This window comes from Lycorma delicatula, chromosome 4, assembly GCF_047948215.1.
Source record: "Lycorma delicatula isolate Av1 chromosome 4, ASM4794821v1, whole genome shotgun sequence".
In the NCBI taxonomy this organism is placed as follows: domain Eukaryota; kingdom Metazoa; phylum Arthropoda; class Insecta; order Hemiptera; family Fulgoridae; genus Lycorma; species Lycorma delicatula.
In genome coordinates, this window is record NC_134458.1 from 196,551,077 (window position 1) to 196,576,688 (window position 25,612).

A 25,612-nucleotide genomic window follows, 5' to 3' on the forward strand; every position below is an offset into this window, starting at 1 on the left:
CCATGATCCCAACTTCATATCCAAAACACCTTTCAAATAAGGAGCATAGAAAGAATCTTAAAAGAGATAAAAACTTTACATATTATTTCAGTAACTTTATATATGTTTTTCCCAACATTTGATCATGTTAGGAAGAGTTTATTCATAAATCTTGGAGTTATTATTATTATTATTGTTTTGCTAAAATTAACTTTTTAGGGCTGTTCTAACTGTCTTACATCTATTATTTTAATAGTTTATTATATAACAATTTACTTTAAGTGAAGATATTACATTTACGATAAAAAAAACCTTACCATGTTTTCATTATTTTTTTATTTTTTTGGGCAAAAAACATTTTTATGTTATCACCACCCGGAAAACAAGAATATAAAATCCAATAAAACAGCAAAAAATATTAAAATAAAATAAGTACTTAAATTAGAAATTTAAAAACAAAATTAAAACTTAAACTAAAATATTAAAAACAAAGACAAAATAAAAAAACTTAAACTGAAATATTAATCACAAAAACATACAACTACTATCACAGTCAACATATTAAAAAATTAATTATAATTACTATCACATATAAAAGACTTAAAAATAAATAATATTAAAAAAGAACAACTAAAATAAAAATAAAATAAATTTAACGAAATCCAAGGGGAGTGTAAAATGCTCCTTCTTGGATAACAGAAAAAATAAAAATTTATATTTACATAAATTACTGTGTTCTGATATGCATAGATTCACTGAGAAGGCATGAGTCTATAATACTTTTATTCTTTTATCAAAAAGATAATGATTACCGTGTATCATTGCTAACAAAAATTCAACCATGTAGGGGTCAATCATTTATTGGAGTATGGTCCATTGCTCTACATTACAATTTTATTAATTTACACATTTTTACTTTTAAAATGTCAGTTAACAGGAAAGATTTTGAATTATTATTATTAATAATATAAAACATTCCAATATACAATGCATTATAAAACTGTAGTGTTATGGTATTATTTTTTTTTTTAGAAATTAAAAAAAATACAGTCCATTATTAACTCAATTTTATGAAATTAACTGACTAAAAAATCAGTGGGATTTAGTTAAGTAATAAATTTCTATTTACATTCAGAGTCCATTTTTATTTACAAAAATGTTGTTTGTGTTTCACTGAGAATTATAAAAAAAATTCAATATTATTCATAGGTATTATTTTTATAACAGTGGTTTTTCCAGAATAAAAAAATAGTATAGTAAATTAAACGATGATAACTGTCATACAATAACTAAATTTTGCAGCGTATTATCCAAAATTCAGGCGTTTCAGTCATTCAAGCCATTAAACTTAAAACAAGCAACATGCGAAAAATATAACTGTAGAAGTCCATGAGTTTAAAATATGCCATAAAGACTAAGGTCTAAGAAAAATAGCTTAAATGCAACACTACAAAGTTCCATCACTATAATTGGCTAAATTGGATATACACTGGTGGAAATCTACCTGGAATAAAAAAAATTGAAAATTTGTAATGGTATTACTTTGACCAGAAGGTAAACATTCAAATGCGATAACATTTAATTTTTTTTTTTTACCATTCATCTTATAATAAAGTAATAAAACTTTTTTCAGCTAATAAATTGTAATTTAAACTGAAAAACTGTTCCAGCATAGCATTGAAGAAGTTAACATGGACTATGACTTGTTCACATACTGATGTAGATTTAAAGGACCCTTAAAATTCCGTTGTTACTTAAGTTTATATTATTTTATGTTTAGACCCACTGCTTTGAAAGTAATAATTTATGAAACAGTCATTGCACAATACTGAATAAAAAACTTATTAAAATAATAAGTAAAACTGGCTAAAATTAAACAACAATAAGAACTCAATACATCCTTAAAAAAAAAATTAAATTTTTTTTCAACACAAACAATAATTATAAAAAAAATGAAATACATAGAATAACTTTAGAATAAGGTAGTTAACTCATTTAGTGCCAGGGATATGTTAAAAAATATATACCTATAGTGCCAGACATTGTTTCAATGGTGATTGCCTAAAGTGCCAAGCTGTTTTTGGTGATTTTGTAGTTTTATAAAAAAAAATTCAAAACTCTATTATTTAATCATCAATTTAAGCAATTTTTTTTTGCATCTGTTCATAATTAATTACTTTATTACACAGCATATCTTACTTTACCATATAATAAAACATAAATACATAGTAATAAGGAAATTTACTTCTGTAAAAAAAGTTTCCAAATTTTCCAAGAAATTGTAAAAAATATCACAAAATAAATATTTATCAAAAGAAACTGTATGTTATAAAAAAATCACATTAATTTTGTTCACACACACCAAATTCGAAACACTTTCATTCATAAATAAAAAATTCATAACTTTTTTTAAAAATAAATACATTTATTTCACCTCAATGGAGAACATAATATAAAACAAGGTGAAAAGTAATAGTTACAGATTATGAAGACAGTTTATGAAGAAAAATACTTTATGAAGAAAGTAAACTACCCACACTGCTAACTAAAGATGCATTTCAAAGAAGGATAATAAAGAGTGTGTTAATTAGCAGTTATGAAATGCATAGCATTTTATATGAAGGCCTCTTTTGAATTTTTTACGAACAAATGTTGATTTTTTTTTTCCCCCCCATTTTTAGTGCTTGCAGCACTGCATACACAACAGTTTTTTCAATCTTGTTTGGAAACAACAGCTCTGGATTAGCCTCATCATCACCACGACTACCACCACTAAGAGCATCAGACCAGAAACTTTCATTGTTACCTTTATTTTGTTTTAACCATTCTTCTGATAAATTTTCAGTCAAAGAAAACTGAATTTTCAGTCAAAGAATATTGTTTTTCTGTCATTTAGATAATGGTATAATATCTAATTAAAACAATCTACTCCACCCATAAAATCACTGTATTTTCTAATCACTTTTGGATTGCTGGTTATGGTTATTGTTGCACCCTTTCTTTCTAATCTTCTCTCATTTGCTGCAACTGCACCAGCAGATAAGACCAAAACCTGCTTTTTTTTACTTTTCTTCTGCCTATAGCCCAGCATAAGCATGCTACCTTTACGTAAATATATTTTTTCACCTACATCAAACTTTCGCAACATTTCAGCAGATGTACCATGACAATTTGATCTTAAGATACTGGTTACATTTTTTTAGCATATATTTTGAATACAAAAACTTGGCTAATTAACAATTTATGATTAAAATATTGAAGAGTATTAAAGATATACAAATGAGGACAGAAGTGGCTGAGTAGAAATTTAACAATTACTATATGTTATAGAAATATCAAAGAGAGGGAAAATCATTCAGTTTGTCATTAGAAGTCAAAAGGTGATTCATGAAAGCTATAAGCTTTATGCTTTCGTAGGATAACTTGTCAGTTTTAGTCACAATTTAATAAGAAAAGAACTCAATTTTCATAGTGATGAGACAGTGCTCAAGAGAAATTCTGAATGAATTTAAACCTAGACTATCTTTCACACAATCTGCCAAACAATTATAAACCTCTGGTGCTATATGAGTGAAAAATATTCTAAAACACTCCTTCCGGTGCCAAGGAAGTACGAAATTACTATGCTTTGCATATCTCGGTCAGTTAGTTTATATTTAAGAGTCTTATATCCACTCCTACGAAAGGAAAGTTTAAGTACCTTAAACAAGTATAAATGCCTCAAAGGGAACAACAAGTTTAAGATACAAAAAGAAGGGAATGAATGTATCCTAGCAGGTATTCTACTTATTTTACGTATAAGATGTTTCTGGCCTATCACTATGGGTCAGATTTTTTTATTAAAATATGTACCATCCCAACATTCAATTCCATACCTTCATCGAGATTCAACCAAAACCAAGTAAAGCATTTTTAGAACACCAATTGGGCAGAAATCCCAAAGATAATAAAAATTTCTCACATAACAAATCATTTCATTCTTTAGACTAAGAATATGTTTTTCCCATGAAAGATTGTAATCAGTAGTTACCCCTTGATATTTCATTCTATAGACTAGATCAATACTATCGCTGCTATTTGAGAGCAGGTGAGATTATGATATCTAACATGCGAGTTGCTAGTTTTCTCACCGTTTAACTGGAAAATTATGTATTTGAATTTAGATGTATTTAACGTAATCCTATCTTTGGTTAACCACAACCTAATTTTAAATAAGTCCTCTTTGATAGATTTCAAAACTCAGTCAAAACCTTTTTCTCTATATAAAGGGCAGTATCATCTGCAAATGAGGTCAAATAAAATTGAAATTTGCCAGAAAAGAAGTCGATAATATAAATTAGGAACAGAATTGGGCCCAAAACTGAACCTGAGAGACACTGAATTCTATGACTCCGTTACTGAGCATTTTTTTAATTTTAACCTTTTGAGTTCTTCCCTTTAAGTAAAATTCAAACCAGTTAAAGGCTAAACCTCTTATACCCGCTTGTTCCATATTATTTAATAATATATAATAATCAACAACATCAAAGGTCTTCTGGATAAACAGAAAGAGGGAGCCATCTTTAGAATCTTCATTGATGCCATTTACCAATTGTGAGACAAATTTACATAAGGCATTTCCAGTGCCTAGATTTTTCTGAAAGGCAAATTGATTAACACTGAAAAAATTATAAGAAAGTTAACCCTATGATTTCCAGAATCTTTGAAAATTGTGAAAACAAGGCTATAGGCCTAAAGTTCCTGATATAATTACTATCTCCTTTTTATAAACAGCAACTACCACTGCTTGTTTAAGTTTATCCAGAATTTTACTTGACTGTAGACTTGCATAAATACACAGAAACATGAGAAATATGTTCATAAATGAATTTTAGGGAATAAGAAGAAATCTCATCAAAACCACATGACATTTTGGTTTTCATAGACTTTATCTAATATTGGATGTTGTCATGTACTATCCAGGAAACGTGATCCACTGCTGTCATTGGATAGGAACCCAAGGAGGGCTGCTCGCAAGAAGTTTATTAGAGACAACTTTAGCGAACAATCTGTCAGGTGCTTTGACTGATAACGAGAGAATAACCATTAAGTCCCAGCTTACTACTAGTCAGTGGAGGATGATACCTATGCCGAGGAGGCAAGCAGTGAATTGTAGTCCTAGCAGTGGTGACTTACCACTATTGAATAGGTTTAGTGGCTTTCCATTAGAGGATACGGATGTTGTGAACCAACCTGCAACAGCTGGGCATGCTAGAGAGGGCAGTATGGACAAATTGGACAGGCTTTTACCAAATACAGACTTACTGGTTCAATAGATTGGAAGTCTGATAACCTTGCTCACCCAGGTCCTCTCCAAAATCTGTTGATATCCAGATATCTACGCATCCCTGCATGGAAAATTAACGACCTACTTTCTAGGCGTGAGGAGCTAGAGGTTATGGAAATTTCCAATTCCCTGGATGTAATATTGATGTCGGAAACGCACCTTACTGACTGGAACTACCTCAGGCTTTAAAGTTATTCTGTGTATGTGACGAATCACCCAGATGGGAGGGTCCATGGAGGAACCGCAATAATGATTCGGAGTTCTCCGCGGCATCACCAACTTCTGGGCTTCTGCACTGAACAGATTCAAGTAACCATAGTTGAAATTACAGACTGGTTGGGGTCTATTAAGCTGACCACGGTGTACTACCCATCGCCCCATACTGTAACTGACGAGTTGTTTTCCGATTACTTTGCCACTCTGGGTTCTAGATTTATTTCCAGAAGAGACTGGAACGCGAAAGACCCATTGTGGGGTTTCCAGTTGACAACCAGCAGGGATAGATTGCTGAGGAGGTGTGTCCAGAATCTGCGCCTGGACGTGGTATCGGGATTCTAGCCGACATACTGGCCTACGGACCTGATGAAAATCCCGGATTTGCTTGACTCTTTTTTGTCACCTCGGGTATATCATTTGCATACACACTGGTGATAAACAACTACGATTAATCGTCACACCACTCGCCCGTTCCACTTACAATGAGCACAACGGTACTGAGGGGAAAAGAGAGGCCTACTCTTCATACGAGACAAACGGATTGGGTTCTTACCAGGACTGGATCGAGGAGAAACTGACTGACCCGTTTCCACTCGATACCCCTGGGGATATTGATTACGCGACGTACCTTTTGACGTCGGTCATGCAGGAGTGAGCACAGCGGCCAGAGACAATACCTATCCGAGGGAAGTGACAGAACTAATTGTCTCGAAACGGCGTCTTCGGCGGAATTGGCAGCGTTTCAGAAGGCCAGAAGACAGGACTCTTCATAATAGGACGGCGCGGTGGCTGAGGAGGATGTTGAGAACTATCAGGGACGAGACATTCAAGGAGTATATAGGAAATCTTTCTCACCTGAAAGGGGACAGATGCTTCTTATGGAAGGCTACGAAGGGACCGCAACGATCCCCAGGAACACTCCCCGCTCTACAGAGGCGTACTGGATCGAGGGGGAGGACTGACAAAGAGGAGGCCGATCTGTTTGCTTCATATGTAGAGGTAATGTTGTTCCGACCCCACGATGAAGACGGCCCTGGTGATGTGGATGTTAACGACTTCCTTGAGAGCCCGATGCCAATCAGCTTCCCGATTAAACAAATCTCTGCAAGGGAGATACTGAAATTAATCAACCGAGGAAGGCGACTAAGGAAGGCCCCGGGCTTTGAGTTAGTGAGGCATAAAATGCTTGTCATGCTACCCCTTAAAGGCATTGAGTACATTATGAATCTGTTTAACGCTGTTCTGCGGACGTCTTACTTCCCAGCGGAATGAAAGGTGTCGCAGGTGGTGATGATCTTGAAACCAGGGAAGCCTGCACAGGAAGTTTCTTCTTACAGACCAATTAGCCTATTACCGGACTTATCTAAATTGCTTGAGAAGCTACTACTGAACAGGGTTGGGCTGGTGTTGGAGAGTAAGGGGGTAATTCCGGACCACCAGTTTGGGGTTGAGGTGTGGCCATTCCACAAACGAACAATCCCATAGAGTCATCAGTGAGTGTCTGACGGAGAGGAAATTCTGCTCGGCGGCGTTCTTAGACATCGAACAGGTCTTTGATAAGATATGGATACCTGCCTTGCTCTACAAGTTAAAGCTACAACTTCCTCAACCCTACTTCCTAGTCTTACGGAATTATCTTAAGGGCACAACATCTCCGTAAGAGCACTAAATCATAACTCGAATAAAAATTTTACGTCATAAAATTTATCGATTAAAGAAAAACTTAGTAGATAAAATGAATCGGCATACTTTAAATATGACATACTTGAACATAAAATGAACATTAACATACTTAAAATGTCCACGAAATTTCGTGGACGAAATTTAAAGTATGTTACGATTAACGACAAAAGGTTAGTGATCTATTATACAGTCTAAAACCTTCAACCAACCAAAAAGTTGGTTGTCTTTCATATTCATCTTCTAATAAGTTTCTTATCGTATTATCGCTTAATGGCGACCTGCAACGTTTCATATATATAATATAAATACAAATTAAGATATACCATATAATTACAATCCCACACGCTAAGCACAAAGACCGCCAAAAACAAACAAAAAGCTGACAAATGACAGCAGTAAACATCAGAGATTAGACTACGTGATATGTCAATTGTTATATCGAAAGCACATAAAGATTATTTTCACGATATAAAGTGTGTATTGCAAAGAGTATTTTTTTCTGATTCAGAGAAGTATAAATTCTCTGGGAAAATATGATTTGTATTTTTTATGATTTGTTTTTGTGACGTCCGTATATACGGAACCGGCATTTACACACGAAACCTTGACGTTCGTAAAAGAGGACGTAGGCATTTTAAGGGTTAAAATTTCCCAAAATATTCATGTTATAAATTTTTGTTTGTTTGAAATTATAAAGTAAATTATTAACATAAAATATATCTGAAATTTATACAGAAAAAGATGCTTAATTCAAGTCAAACTTTAGTGACAAAATTGTTTAACTTTATTATAATTCATACAACTAAGATTAAACTTTTTAACATTTTTTAAAAGATTTACAAATTCATTTAGCTTTTTATATAATAGAGAAAAGTTTAATTTGATTATACTTAAAATTTTGAATGTGCGATAGCTGAATACATATTGTGAAAGTGAAGTAATTTTGAAGCAGGTAACTAGAAACTGGATGCATATATGCAGTAAATTTACCTAATCAAGACTCCCAGAGTTGGAAGTATTAACATGAAGTATAAATTATATGAAATCTAACTTAATACTTAAGATTTTTTTTTTTTAAATTTTTTCTTTTACACTAAAGATAATATTAACTTAAATTTTTTGATAAATATATTTGGAATGAACGAAAACAGAAGAAGGGACAATTAAACAGAAAATGTTTGGTCCCAGAAATTGATGATGCACCTTCCTTATTAATATCTGCACCATACAGTTATTCTGGGCAATATTCAATGTAGAGGAGCTATAATCTCAAATTCTGTAGATAAGCTGTATGCATATGGCTCAGAGCAAATGCTAACAAAGCCACCGATTCACAATCAGTTTGATTATACAAACTATAACAAAATCATGAGTTATCCAATCAATCAGTTATCCATTTTTTCATACATCAGGCATCAAGATACAAAACAAACATCAAATAACACTCTTTTAAATATTAAAAATGATTAATAATTAATTTTTCAAATTACATGGAAATTTTTCTTTTACAAGACCTTTTTTGAGTTAATATGTCACTCCTTTATTATAGACATTATTAGTGATGACACTATTGATAATGTGAAGCCATCTTAAAGTGATTATAAAATCTTTTTAGCATCAAGATCTCCAAAAAAATTAACAACGTGAAATTTATTAACACATTGGACAAAAAACATGTTAAATAAACAGACATATCACCAATTAAATATATCATTTGATTACATATTATTATTAAAAAGGTTTGCTAACCATTACAATGCAGGCACAATCGCAACATTGTTACTGATATTCAATTGATAGGGATTGATTAGTTAGCAAAGATTTTCTAGAAGAACAATTTCCATTAATTGTAGACAAGATGTATAATGTCTAATATTTAAAAAAAAAATATATATATATATATACACATAAATTAATTAAATCAAGCAATACCATATACCTAAGTATAATTTCCTCAATGCAATTTTTTGCAAACCACCCAACATATCTTGCATACAGTAAAAAAAATTTGAAAATAAATTTAAGTCTTTAATTTTTAGAAGACTTAATTTGTAACTAACAAAATAAATAACTTAACAAATAAATAATTTAACAATAAATAAACATAATTTAACAAATAAATAAATAATTTGTAACAAGTAAAATAAAAAAAATATCTTTACTGATTACCAAATGAATCTTAACTTAATACAAACCTGAACATTCAAGTGGGTTTGATAATAATTAAAATAAGTAATATGCATAAGGAAATTATTAGTAAATGATGTTAAATTAATTAATTAATAACAATGAATATTAATACTGACTAGGATGAGATACTTCTTCAGTTCCTTTAAAACTGGAAGTCCTCAGGATAAGTCCAGCAGGAGGGTAACCACGTTGTGTTGAAGGATTAGCAGCAGACTCTGTTAGAATAACCAGGTTTTACATGCCACCAAAGTTAACAGGTGTTTTTTTTAAATATTATTTTAAGAATAAAATAAAATTAATTAAATATTTTTAGCTGTAACATGCATTTTTTACTAAAAATAATTTAATGTATTATTCACATATACCTGTAACTAAGTTTTTTTTTTAATAAATGTAATTAATTAAATAAACCTGGGTTCAAATTCTGAATGGAAGTTGAACCAAAGAAACCAGAGTAAAGGAAAACCACTAATTCTGAACATTCCACTCAAAATTTGAATCCTGGATCATTTGTTTTGCGGTTAACAATGTAAAAAATGTTGATAATAAGATCACTGTCTAATGTAACTGTAAATTCTAAGCATATAATTAAGGAAATCAGTTGCTTTAACAACCACTCGGGAAGCTTTATCAAGGAAATGGAAATTGGTCTTAACTTTTTCAAATTTTAATATTTTTTATGCATTGGTATAAATTAGAATTTTTTTTTTAATTAGGCATGGACTACCTGTAAATGCAGCAACCAGTTGCCGTGAAATTATATGTGAAACTTCTCATTTATATACAAAATATTTATTTTGGGATAAAATTTCCAGAACTTACAGAATATTAAATCGTATGTTATTTACTTCATGAAAAATCAATGATACCATTTTGTAACAGGCTAACAGGAATGAAATCTAAAGGCTTTAAGCTCAAGGAAGGAGTCAAAAGAAGTAAAAATATAAAGTAACAAAAAAAAAATAAAGAAAAACTTGATCCAATTAACACTAGTCAAACACTTTATAAGAAAGTACAATACAGTGACTTAAGTTCCAAATGAAAATTTAAATAAATTGAAATGACTTAGGAAACATTTTGGTAAAAATTACTATTATTCAAGAAAACCATGCTCAATTTAAATCTGTGTAATGTTGGTCAATTTATTAACCCAATGATTGAGATCACACAAAAAATAAAACTTCAGAGAAATCAACATGGCAGATGTAAACAAAATAACCATGATTTATGAAATACCATCAAAATTGTTGTCTGTCTATCTTTTAAAAAATGGCAGAAGTGTTATAATTTGATATACTCAACATGGCAGATTGAAAGATAATGGTTTGAATTGACAAAACGCAAAAATAACATAAATTATCTAAGAAATGCTATGAAATTAAATTCTGTCAAAAAAAAAAACAAACCAATCAGGTCTAATCACTTAGTTTCTATGAGTATAATACAAATTTAGAACCAAATTCATAACCACCTTTTTTTAGTCAGGGATTAAAAAAAAATTAAAACAGCTAGTATACTTACAGTATTTATACTTTTCCAAACAATAATAAACCATAAATAATCATTATATTTATCAATATTATATTATATTTTATATATTATAAAATTCAATATTGAGCAGAGGTAGTGTATGTAAATCGTTATTTCCTAACAGAAATAATAATATATTGATTTATACTATTTATTCCAGTCTTTTTGTATGGCTACAACACATGTATAGCATCTCAGAAATAGAGTTACTAATTTAACAAATGAGTAATTTGACAAATGTCAAAGTAACATGTGACAGGTCAGGTTACTTAAACCATAACGGTTGTGCCTTAAAATAAACTTTGACATGACTTTTTTCTATAGCAATATATAACAAGGACCATCTACAGGTGTATTTTCCATAAAATATACGTGAGAAAAATGCATTAATAAATCTCTTTAATAATTATAAGTATTAAATAAAATTCCCCATTTTCAAATAATACTGGTAAAAATTTTCTACTACTCTATGATGTGATTTACGTAATTTTATTACCATGAATAAGTGATTTACATAACTCTATTACTGGAAAAATATTTTTAAAATAACATTTCTAATTCTTTTCGAAGATGTAAAATAAAGAAGAATACTTTATTTTATAACTTTTTAACAAAATTAAAAATTAACAGGGAAAAATTACATATAATTTTTTGTTTTAGTTCATCTAAAACATAACCTGATATCCTAATATTTTCCTAATATCTATCTGTAAGTTTAACCAAATAGAAAAGTTATGTGAGTAATCTGATACTATATCGGTAACTAGATAAATTCTTAAGGACTATGGAGGGAGTATAGGGAGTACTGTCTGTATACTGTCAGAGAAGTCTAGAATAAAGTAGGACATAATCAAAATTAAATATAACATTTAGAACAATACCCTCTATTTTTGTTGCTGCAAAAGCTCAAATTACTAGTACCAATAAAAATGGCTTATATACCATAAAAATCAAACACTTCTGAATTGAGCTAAGAAATATTTACAACTTAATATAGAGAGTACTCATATTAATCACTGATGTTACATAAAAGAAGATTTAAAATACATGACACAAAATAATTTTTTTTTTATACAAATAAAATTAATTAAGAAACTGATGAAATTATTAAAACACATTACAGTAATACATCATATTCAACATTTGATACCTAAGTCAATATGCAATAGACCCAATAGTGTTATGTAACACTATTAATGTATTACATAGCACAATTGTTATCATTATGTACATCCAGTAGTCTACATAATGAGTAGTGTACATAATGTGAGGTTTCTGATTGTAGAGAAAACAAAAAGGACGTTTCAAGCCTGTATTGAACTGAACAAAATGTAGATAAAAATAGTATAATAAAAGTTTATATAACCAAATGTGTATATTAAAAAATGCATAAATAAACTTCCAAAAGATTAAAAAAAGACATATTGCTCAGTTTTACAACAAATAAATTTTAAAACCATTTACTTTAAATTTGGATTTACATGTACAAAAGAAGTTAAGGTGAAGGTGTTTGATTATACAAGTATAATACTAGAACAGTCTTAATCTTGTAAAAAAGTATATGAAAAGATAAAATTATTTTTAATAAAAAGATTAAGAAAAAATATCAGAAATAAAAAAACTCAACTTTAAAATTACATCAAGAAGTAAAGTAAATGTATAGAAAGGAATGTATAGCATTCCTTCCTGTTTTACACACACACACACACACACACACACACACACACACATATATATATATATAAATTATTTATAGCATAAACATTATAATCAAATTAAATTTAAAGTTCTAATCCCCAGCTGTACACTAAAAATAAAAGTTTAACTACATTATTTGATGTTTATATTTTTACTTTCCCAACAAATGTAGTTAGAATAGCTATTGAAAAGGAGATAGTATGATGATCATGTCAAAGATGGAGGTGTTTATTCACAAATCTTTACATTTCAGTTTTAACCTTCACTAGTTCATCTAGACCAAACAATCATATGTATATATTTATGTGCATAAGTATGTATGTATGTGTGGCACTGCTTTTGGCCTTATATTTCAGGATTGACTGCACAAAAGTTTCTTCAAATTTGCCTCAAATATTTCTACATTTAGGGGTTTGATCAGTTTTCTTCAAGATTTGTTAATGGTGTGAGAGGACATCAAGAAAAAACCAATTTTGTTTTTCTTCAGAGATGTTTTATGCTTTATTGAAGCAAATTTGTTACCTACAATGCAACAGTTTTTGAAAATTTACATTTCCATACAGTTCGAACCTGGCTCCAAGCGATTTTATTCTTTTTGGCTCATTAAAAGAAGAGTTGCGAGGGAATCATTACTCTGTGGCCTCAAATCATAATCTTTCTATGGCCTCTTCATCAATCTGATGAAGAGGCCATAGAAATGGTAAAAGATTTTCTGCACACCAGACGAAAACTTTCTTCCAAGAAGGAATTTAAAAGCTTGTTAAAAGATGGAATAAGTGCATAGAAGTAGGAGGGAATTGTGTTGAAAAAAATGCATGTATCATTTATGTAAGTACAAATAAATACATTGATTTTTTTTTAAATTTCACTTTACTTTTTAACTTGCCCTCATGTCAATTCTAAAAATAAAAAAAAAACATTAGATTACAATATTTCAATCCATTTTTTAGTATATAAACATTTAATGTTGAAATATAAAATACTGTAATTTCAAGTTGAAAAACAGTCAAAATCTTAACACAGTTTTTCACCACATCCTAAAAATATACTTATTCATACCTGGGGGATACATTTAAAATAACTAAGTTGGAATCATAAGACAATAGTAATGGTACATACCACTGACTTAAGCAACTCTTAAACAAGTGCAAACATCCTAACATAAACAAAACACCTCCACTACATTTTAAATTTGGTTTGGGATATTCTTGAATTTCATTTGTGGGCAGATTTTGCAAAGAAATTTTTGTTTAAATACATGAACAGCAATTGAAGGGTAAAGAATGCACATAGTTGTATTTCACAATATTCATAATTTAGTAAAATTATTATTAGACTTAAAGCAAATTATAATTTAAATCACATGTCTTTTTTTATTTTTATTTTTATTATTTTTTTTTAAGGGAGTGGTTTAGGAATTATCCAAAAATTCCTTATTGAATCCATTGTGATTACTTCTATAATAGATTGGTACTCCAGAAGTTAGTGATAGTTTTAAAACTACTAGGAGTATTTTTGTTAATGTCAGATTTAAAAGTATACATAATCCTTTTGTTTGAATGGATTGTGTTTATCTATTTATTTATTGTATTTATTTTTGTCTGTATAGAAAATCTGTACAGTTGATATTGTTTCAATATGTTGAGTTTAAACAGTAAAGTCAATTGTTATAAGGATGACACAGATTGATGAAAATTTTCAGGATAATTTTGAAAGGATTTTCTCATTCAAAGACATGGTAAAATGTTAGTAATTATTTTATTTTTTTAATTGTTAACAAATCAAAACTATTTTAATCTGAGTCAATTTTATTAAACCAAAAGAATTTAATTATTATAAGTTACGGAAGGGTCGTTCCAATCTCAATAATGCATGATAGGTTAACACAAATTTAGCAGGAAGCATCACCAGGAAAATATTATTACAAATAATACACTTATTTATTATGAGAAAATTAAGGTAAATTAATAATAAATTTGAAAATAATAATAATTACCTGTAGCCTGCTGGAATTTATGTTGAAGTGCTCTAACTGAATCGCCACGTACTAAAGGTTTCTTTTTATCATCACTAGCTTTATCATCTTCACTTTCAATATCTTTTGGACTTTGTTTCTGAGCAGAAGATGAAGCTGTAGTAGAAGATACAGTCTTTGTTTTAATTTCAGTAACCGGAGTAGAAGAAGTGCTGTTACTGCTTACACTTGATTTTTTAACAGAGGATGATGTTGAAGAAATAAATTTAACGCTACTTACTGTCGATTTCCTTTGAATTTTTTCATCTTCTTCACTAGTTTTATTAGAACTAGAGAATTTTTTTATCGCTGAAGATACAAAATTACTACTGCCGTTAGTAGCTCTTTGTGTTGTATCATCATCTAAATCTTGTGAAAGCCTTCTTGAGGTAGAAAATTTCTTTTGTACCTCATCAAGATCTTTAGTCATTTTATTCAAATTACTTTCGTCGTATTCAATGATCTTAGCACCAGAATATCTTCTTGAAGAAGTTTCTGATATAACTGATGATCTTCTATCTTCGCTATCTTCGATTTCAGTTATTTTTGGACCTGAACTTTTTCTCCCCCCAATCGTAGTTGTTGTTGTAGTTGAAGATATACCATGAGATTTATTTTTTTCATCTGGTGTCTGATATGCGTATTTTGTATGTGTTATCTTTCCAGATGGTTCATCACCATTTCTTGAGGATAACTCACCTATAAACAAACAAATGAAAAGGTTTATTTAAAGGTATATTTAAATATATGTATATGATATATATATATATATATATATATATATATATATATATATATAAGATACATATGTATATATTAAATATTATATATACTATATTAAATATATGTATACATATGTATTTATATAGAAATAATGTAAAGATCATAACAGTCTACACCATAATATTCCTCACTGTTTTCCAAATAATTCACAAACTTTTTGAATTGTGGGAAATTCATTTCCCATAAATTTTTTTCTCCTTTTATATACTCAACAGTTGTCAATGAGATAGAAGATATTTAAAACAATAAAATGCTTATATCGCAAATCAAAAAAGATTAATAATATATTTTGTTAATTTTTCAAAACTTATACCATAATATTTTCAGGTGCTATTGTGGCCATCTTCAGCAACTGATGCTACTGTGCTACTCATGCTGACATCAGGACATGTGAATTAAGCGTAAACATCTTCAAAAATTTGTTAGATTTATATTGCGTCTAATTATTTAGAGCATAGGTTTTTGAGTGGTTATAAATTTCATAATGCTTGACTGTAAGACATCATGATAAGAAAAACAGTACCAGCTGTTGAAGATGACTGCAAGAGACGATGAAACATTATAAATTTTGAAAATTACTTGTATTTATTGGTTTGAAATTGAAACAGAAGAGAAAAGTACAATTGAACATCAAAACCAGGTAATCGAGAAGCAATGTACATGCAATGATGATAATAATTATATGGTTGATGTTAATTTAGAAAGTACTGATAATAGTGGAAAAATAATAGATTTCAATGATCCTACAACATGGCACTTAACTAATAGTAATATACAAATACCTTTTCAATGTGGACCAGAGTTGTACGGTAATTTAAGTGTTTATCCTGATAGAGAAAAATAGGCATTTTTATAAAACATGGTTTGTAAAAACCATGTCAAACGGATAACAACTATTCAGAAATTGGTAGATATATTGCAAGCGAAAAGATGCACTGTTCTGTTTCCTAGGTATTATTTTTGGTAAAAATCAGAATGTATGGACCACTGCGAGATTTCGAGAATGACAGCATTTAAATCCTATGTTACCACAAAATGAAAATTATTATATCACAAAAAAAGTTATGTCGAATGGAAAACTTTCCAATCAAAAATTAAGAAAGGTGATTTTATAGACTATCAATTACAAGAAGTAATTTTAAAAGAAAAAGAAAGTGGAGGCATATTTTAAAGTTTATTTTGGATGCCATTCTGCACAGCGTAAAAAATAATGACGCTTTGAGAGGAACTTGTGAAAAAATTGGTCATCCCGAATGTGAAAAATTTCTGAACACGATGGAATTAATTAGTTATTACGATCCTATTATTGCACAACGTATTGAATGTCATAAGAAAAATCAACTTAATTATTTCTCTTCTATAATACATAAAGATGGACGAAGCAGGAGCGATATAAAATGCCGAATAGCACAAGCTAAACGAGCCTTCAGTAAGAAATATAATTTGTTTACATCAAAAATGAATTTAAATGTCAGGAAAAGATTTTTGAAAGTGTATGTTTGGAGTGTCGCTTTATATGGAAGTGAAACTTGGACAATCGGAGTATCTGAGAAGAAAAGATTAGAAGCTTTTGAAATGTGGTGCTATAGGAGAATGTTAAAAATCAGATGGATGGATAAAGTGACAAATGAAGAGGTATTGCGGCAAATAGATGAAGAAAGTAGCATTTGGAAAAATATAGTTAAAAGAAGAAACAGACTTATAGGCCACATACTAAGGCATCCTGGAATAGTCGCTTTAATATTGGAAGGACAGGTAGAAGGGAAAAATTGTGTAGGCAGGCCACGTTTGGAGTATGTAAAACAAATTGTTGGGGATGTAGGATGTAGAGGGTATACTGAAATGAAACGACTAGCACTAGATAGGGAATCTTGGAGAGCTGCATCAAACCAGTCAAATGACTGAAGACAAAAAAAAAAATAATACAAAGTGATATAATTAATATAGTTGCTTCTAAAGTTAGACAGAATATTATTTAAAATATTCAAAAACCAAAATACTTTTAAGGTTTATTTGATAGTACACCTGACACTTCTCACCAAGAACAGATGACGTAAATTTTGCGCAATGTTAACATTGATCCCGACACGAATAAATGTAGCATTGAAGAAACCTTCATAGACTTTATTGTGACACATGAAAAAACTGGCGAAGCACTTGGGAATGACATCGAAAACAAGTTAACATTAGACGGATTAAATATTAGAAATATAAGAGGACAATAATATGATAATGGAGCGAATATGGCAGCTAAATACAAGGGTATATAGGCCAGGATATTGCGTTTAAACAATATGGCGAGGTTTGTTCCATCCACGGTTCAGAGCCTTAATTTAATAGGCGTTCATGCTGCACAAACCATCTGTTCAAATGAAATCATGTTTTGAAAAGATTCAAAATTGTTTAACTTTTTTGTAAGTTCTACTAGTATATGGGATCTTTTAAAGGAAAAATTATCTGCTCGTCTTAAAGGTTTAAGTGACACGAGGTGGTCCGCGAAAGCTGACGCGCTTAAAGCTTTACGAAATCAAATGCCTTTAATAATAGAACTTCTTAATGGAATGTGTGATCGACAAAGACAAGTTACAGTAGACTCTGTAACGAACGCTCGAATGTTGCTAAAATTATTAACAAAATTTAAATTTGTTGCACTATTAATATTCTGGGATACAGTATTAGGAAAGATAAATAAAGTAAATTTTCTTTTACAAGAAAGATAAACCACAGTCGAAAATGCTGCGAAAATGATAAATGCTCTAAAAAATTAAATTCAACAGTACCGAAATGAATTTTTCGATTCGCTTTACAATTCAGCCAAATGTTTAGCCGAAACAACAAATATTGAAATTTATATTCCAGAAAAGAGACGGCGCAAAATAAAAAATATGCGTGGTGAGAAAGCTACCGATAATTCGTTTCCCATGAATGGAAGTGCGTTACCAAAAAAAGAAATGTGTGAAGTTTTAGATATAATTCTGATACAACTCAATGAGATTTACCGCTTTGTAAGAGGTCGCAAACAGCTTCAGTTTTTTAAAAGGACACGCCGCTAGATGACCTTAAACAATGTGCAACAGACCTAGCATTGAAATATAATAGCGACTTAGATGCGCCAGAAATTGTATATGAAATTGAGTTTCAAATATCAAGCCGTGGAAGTTTTTGAAAATTTAGGGATATGGACGCTTTTCAAATCTTGCAAAAAAATGACGAACTCTTATTATAAAACACGTATCCAAATCTAGACATAGCATTAAGGATTTTCATCACAATGCCTATAACAACAGCTTCCCTCGAACGTTCGTTTAGCAAATTAAAAATTTAAAAAGCGTACCTTCGTTCTTCTAGAGCGATTACCAAACACGTTTATAATATCAACTGAAAAAGATGTTGCCAAAATATTAAATTATGACGATATAATAGATGTGTTTGGAAATGAAAAAGCGAGAAAAATTATAAAATATGCTGAATTGTTTTATGTTTTTATTATATTATTTTAACATATACCTATGTTTTGTATTTTTTTTAAATTTTGTTATTGAATACGAATAAAAGTTGTTCTTATTTAGGTTATAGATTATTTATTCGTACAAATACCTTGATAAATACATTACTGTATATACAGGAAACTCATTTTTATGAGGTTAATAGTATTTAATATATTGCATTTAATAAAATTTAACTTGTTAAATTAACATTTTTAATATTTTTGTCATTATTGGGTTACGGGGAGGCGCAAGTTAAGACACTTGCCACAGGCGCTTTATACCCTCGTCACGGCACTGTCTAAACCAAAAGTAAAACATTCTTTAAATAATTAATTTAACTGATATTGGTTTTTTGAGTATGCAAAGCCTAGTAATGACATCTACAGAGAAAACCTTTAAATTACATTCATCTTTTCATACCAACGATTGTGAATTGTTGCAGCTAATAAAATTAGCTGCGCACATTTTACACGTGCGCAGATAAATTTTGATTGATGAAAAGAATTTTAATCCAAACCGAGAAATGAACCTGATATTTTCAACGCAAGAGTCGGTTACTTAATTAACTGAGTTAAGAAGGAACTACCCGACCAAACTTTAACTAAACCATATTAGTAATCATATTTAAATATATAGTCCAATTGACATCTTGGTAAATCACAGGAGTAATTTTAAGAAAATTTAAAAATTATATAAAGCGATTATTCTAATCTTATCTTTTTTACATTTTTTCAAATTATTTAAAAAATAAAACGGAATAAAAATAGTTATCCTAAATTAGATAATTCAGAATTATTGTGTTAATTCTGAATTATAATAATTATATGAATTATATAATACCAGCTTAGAAATTAATTCACTAACAGTGAAAAAAACTCAGATTAAATTCCACTTAAACCATATTTACAAAACAGATAGAAAACAGCAATTTCACAAAATTCACAAAAATATATTCACTTGAAAAAACTCATTTCGTTTTTCTTTAATTTAAATATAAAATGCTACAAAAAATTTCTAAAAAAAAATTATGTTAAAATTTCAACGTAGTTACAAAAATTTTTATACAATAGCTATACATAACAAAATATAAACACAATGTAGAAACATCAACTAATAAAATGCATATAAGCAATTGAATTAAATAAAATAATATTCAAATTAAACGTAATTCTACGGGGAGCTAAACAATGATCATTTATAGCACATGACCACAAAATCATGACTTAGCAATTCTAAAAAAAACATTCAGAATCGCCAATAAACATTCAATATTTATAATTATAATAAAGTGGGTGTAATAAATACAATTAAAATAATAGTTAAAAAAATAGTTAATGATTATCATAATAGTTTCATACATAATAAAAATAGTCACATAATGATGTAAATTTGTATTAATATTATTAAAACATGTATATAATAGAATTTAATTTAAAAATAATTTTAACCTACATACGATTACTTACTAACGTTGTATTTCTATAAATTTATTCTGGACTCCAGCCAACAAACATATTTGTATATGAGAGGAAGTTTAACATTTGCCAAAACAGTGGGTGTTAATGATGGAACTCTACACATTTTATATAAAAAGCAACTACTTTGAACTTTTTAATCACAAATATTATAGAAAAAAAAAATATTATTCATAAACATAGATACAACTACCGATACAAATATTAAAATACATAAATAAATATAATAAAGTGAATAATATTTATATACATGTGAAAGCATGAATATGTACAAGAACTCACAAAAAATTCCTTAAAATTAATATTTAGTTAAAATCAAATCAAGCATATATTACTTTTAACTATGCTTGAGCAATCATACCATTGTTATGCTTAGTTTTTAGGGTCCAGCTACTAATTGATATTAACTTCAACAAGAGCTACTTCCATATTAGTTGGTATAAAATCCGATGTAAGTATCAATGTAACATCAAATTTTAAAAATTAATCATTATTTTTAAAAATTAAATTATAATTGTAAGTGTAGCACATAAATTCTGAAAAAAATTGTTCGGTTCAAATCAACACAACTTTAAGGAATTTTAATTCAAGCTAATAAAATTTATAATTCTAAATATTATAAAATCTTTTACTAAAAATAATTATTATAATTTTAATGAAAAATAATTTTTTAAATAATACAAACTAGAATCTAGTATAAGTGGTCTAGGGTAACTGGGCAATCATCTCCAGAAATAAAAATGATTTACTGGAGATATTTAAATCATATAATAATTTACAAGATATTGAGAAGACATCTCAGATGCTGCATTTAAGTTCCTGCATGTATTCTATTACTTTTCATTTTGTATTTTACTTTCCTGGTGAATATAACTATAATTATTAAAGGGCAAAGTATGAATCATGTCAATATAGGGTATCCGGATTTTTGTAAATCTTTATGTTTTCAGGTCCAATTAGTTCATCTCTCTCTCTTTTTCTGTTTAGCCTCCAAAACCACCATAAAGTATTACTCCAGAGGATGAAATGTATGAATTTAGGAAGGGCAAAGTATGAAGTGTAGTTTTGTACAGTCTCAGGTCGACCCTTCCTGAGACGTGTGATTGATTGAAATCCAACCACCAAAGAATACCGGTATCCACGATCTAGTATTCAACTGCAACTGTCTTACAAGGAATAAAAGTAACTGTCTTTACTAGGATTTGAACCTTAGAACTCTCAACTTCGAAATCGACTGATTTGCGATGACAAGTTAACCACTAGACCAGCCCGGTGAGCCAGCTAGTTCATCTAGACCAAATAAACATATCTATTCGATTATGTATGTATGTAAGGAGCGGGCAGGAAGTCTCTTTACGCTAGTTATGAAATTATTAGAATAGGTGCGGCTTATTATGAATCTAAAACGTCTGTGTGGGTTCTATCATGTCAAAGCATAGCTGTGTGCGTCTCTATGTCCAGTTGTTCATCTGCAATAGCATATCAGGGATGATAATTTTAAATACTGACCGAACAGCATCTTGGAGCTGCTCGTACCTGCGTTTTCGCAAGCCTTCTTTTACAAAACCCCATAGTGCCGAGTGCGGTGAGATCAGGGCTTCTTACTGGCCAAGGCAATAGAGCCGGTAATTCTTCTGACCCATGTCCGGTTTATTCGGGAAAATTTCATCGAGGCGTCTGCGGACATTCAAAGCAAAATGAGCTGGAGCACCGTCTTGCTGAAACGTAATAATGTCAGCTATCCCTTTTACCGTTAATTCTGGAAGCAACCACTCGTCGATCGTTCTCGAATAACTGTGTTGATTAACTGCGCTATCGAAAAATAAGCACCAAGTAGGTGTTCAGCTGTCATCCCGGCCCAAATCATAACATGAGGCGGATGGTGTTCGATTTCCTCAAAAAAGTGAGGAATGTCTTTCGCCCAGAAAAATATTTCGGTTACGAGAGCTTTGATAAATCGCACACTCGTCTGAGAACATGCGTTCTTTTTATCGTTTGCTCTCAGAAAGCGTTCAAGTAATAAATAAAATGTATAAACCCGTCGATCAAGGTCACTGTCACTCGACTCATCAACTGTAGCTGAACGAAAAGATTTAATTTTCAAGTCCTTCCGCATATGATCTCTCATTGTCGATCTTGAATTCCTAACGCTGCCGAACGTTTGAGAGTTGATTTCATCGGTGAGTGTTGAATGATGCCTTCACAGCAGCACACGTCTCCAGCTCGAGTGTTGGCCTCCCACTGCATGGCGTATCAACAACACTTCCCGTTGCAAAAGTCTTCTTCTACGTAGTCAGTAATGTTTGCCGTGATGGTGACGATTTCCCAAAACGCACACACAAGCTAACAAACGCTCTTCAAGAGAACACACTCGTATCCTGCATCGTTACACACTCGACTACGGCTAAGGTCATGCCACCATGAATGAATCCACGGGACGATACCCACTACGGCTTATCCTTCCCACTTTTTCCAGCAGCTGTGAGAATTGTCAGTAGTAGGGGCCGATTAAGCTGAATTTATTACAGCGTAAAGGGATTTTCGCCCACTCCGTACGTACGTATCTGCGTCGCAATGCTTTTGCCTTATTTCTCAGAATTGACCGAACTAATTTTTTTTTTTCAAATTTGGCTCAAATATTTGCATATATTAATTGATCATATTATTTTTTTATAAATTCTTAAGGGTTTGGGATATCTAAAAAAAAGAAAAACAATTTAGATTTTCTTCAGAGGTATTTTAGAGAAAACTTAAACAAATTAAAGCAAATTTGTTTCCTAAAATGTGTACTGACTATTTATTTTCAAGAAATCAATCACCACCTCTTAAAATTAAAATATAATTTTTTTTCTTTTGCTCTTTTGGAAATGTATACTTCACGTACAGAGGATCAAAAATATATACAGTTTTTAAACTTATAGTCTTAAAGACTAGAAATGAACTCAGACTTAAAATGCAGAAAAGTATTTGAAAATTTTCTTTTTCTTATTGAAGAGGATGTTAGATTTAAAGAAAACTTTACTGCAGCAAATTTATTAAGCTTACCCTATATATATGAACATTTAAAAAAAAAAATTTTCTTAAGATTTTCTCCCCACCTTTAAAAAATATAATTCTCTTTTTTTTGGGGGGGGGGGGTCAATCTCTTTTAATCAATCCTTCAATTTATAAAAGATTGATTTACTTATTTTCAATATTACAAAGAAAATAATGTATGCCTATTTTCTAATTTGACTTTTATTTATACATAAAAATTAAATATAAAAAATTGTCGGCTATCTTGTTTAGGTGAAAATAATGTCAAATTTATAAAAATGTTTATTTTTTTAATTCATTTTTTCTTTCATTTTATAGAGGTTAACAATTGGGTCAGTCATAACTGTTCAAAAATCATGAGCAATAAAATGACATAGTACAGATAAACTACAACACAATGCACATTTTCAGAAAAAGGAAATGAAATACACATATTGAAAAACATATCAAATTCTTTATACGCAAACATAGAATAAACACAAACATAATTCAAGTTTGTAAAGATACTACCACAAAGAAAAAGTAAACCGAAGTGGATGATCCATCAATCAGAAAAAATAAATAAAAACAAGTAAAAAAATTGAAAACAAGAAAAACAAAACCGATATATATTCACTTACACACATACATAAATATTTATATATATTCAGATACACATAAATAAATATATATATAAACACTGAACACAGTTATATGTATGTACATTACATCTACTTTGAGGTAGAAGTGAAAAATAGTTCCCATCAATGTCGATCGATGATTAAAATGTATTAAAATTCAAGCCAAGTACAACTGATTTCAAGAATTTACAAAGCTTGTTAATTTCAGCCGCATTATCATCTGCATATTCTGTGTGCTACTTTAAATCTGCAATGCAAAGCCAAATAATGTTTATAATAAATGGAAATGTGAGAAAAATCTTTGCATACAGTTATCCAAGTTATATATAAAAGTTTCAATAGGTGATATGAAGAATTCATTACGCTCATAGTAAACAAAAAATATCCATCAGAAAAATTAAGAATACTGAAATGAGTAGATATCAAACATATTGGACATTAGAAACAATTCACAGATTTAGATAAGATGGCATAAAGCAATCCAAATCTGGAGAAGAGGATATTACAGTAAATTACATAAATGTAAGAGAAACGAATAAAATTTTTTTTTTTTCAAATATACACAGCCCTTGACTTCAAGTTCATTATTTATTAAAATCGTGGAAGATGAAATGAAGAAGCATAGTTTTTCTTAACAACAGTGGTCACTATTATTTTTATAAATTTATTGTTTATTAAAAAAATAAAAGAAAAAAGAAAAATCTTTTAAACATGTTATTTAATTTAGTTTTAAACTAAATTCTCCATTTTAACACAACTTTAATTAGATTACTTATTTAACTCCTATCTTTATACGTTATGCACAAGAATATAACTTAAGACACAGCATGATAGGAGCAGTCAAGATTGCCAGAACTTTAGAGATTAAAGAAGGCTTAGATACTACAATTAAACCATGAATTGCAATTTTTATTTTTATTTAAAAATAGGAAACGCTAAAAGTAATATGTTTTTTTTTTGTTATTAGGTTGTGTTGCCAAGAACATTAACAGTACATAAGTTATGATTTGTTTATTTTAATTGAATGTATACAGGTGAGTACAATTTTAGGCTGAAAAACAAATAATTTTTTTTCATGCAACTTAATTGTAAGAACTTTATAGAATTAAAAGATTTATAAAAATGATTAACAAAATTTATAAATGGAATTTATGTTATTTGGAAAGTTCTATTTTAATATTACCTTCTTCATACACATCAAAATGTTTATAAAAATGTTCTAATACATTTATACAAAATAATTATATATCATCGGTAAAAAATAATTTAAGATACTTAGGAGTGGATTTACTCCTAAAGAAATATATTTAAAAGAATTTGAAAGATAATTCACTGATTTAATTAAAAGTAAAGCATTTGTTTTCTACAATAATTATGGAACATTGACATAAATGTTAATAAATGATTTTGATGAATTATTAAATGATTCAAGCTGAACGAGTAAAGTAATTAGATGAGTCAATTAAAAAAGCGAAAGAAAAATGTTATTCCTATGTTTTAGAACTTATCATTATAATATTTAATAGTATACATAATACTATTTAAACACAGATTAAAATAAAGCTACCATCAAG

The 25,612-nt window shown here is 29.7% G+C and overlaps 1 protein-coding gene across 13 annotated transcripts in view; it reads right to left on the reverse strand.

Moving 5' to 3' along the window:
- Window positions 1-25,612, reverse strand: part of LOC142324190 (uncharacterized) — a 444,097-nt gene that overhangs the window by 110,819 nt on the left and 307,666 nt on the right. For 12 of the 13 annotated variants that reach the window (XM_075364941.1, XM_075364940.1, XM_075364943.1 and 9 more), the window contains exons 10-11: window positions 14,619-15,335; window positions 9,511-9,609 (exon numbers count right to left, since the gene is read on the reverse strand). In XM_075364941.1, coding sequence (XP_075221056.1) covers window positions 9,511-9,609; window positions 14,619-15,335 — 816 coding nt within the window. The remainder of the gene's footprint in view (window positions 1-9,510; window positions 9,610-14,618; window positions 15,336-25,612) is intronic. The other variant, XM_075364939.1, reaches the window with a different exon arrangement.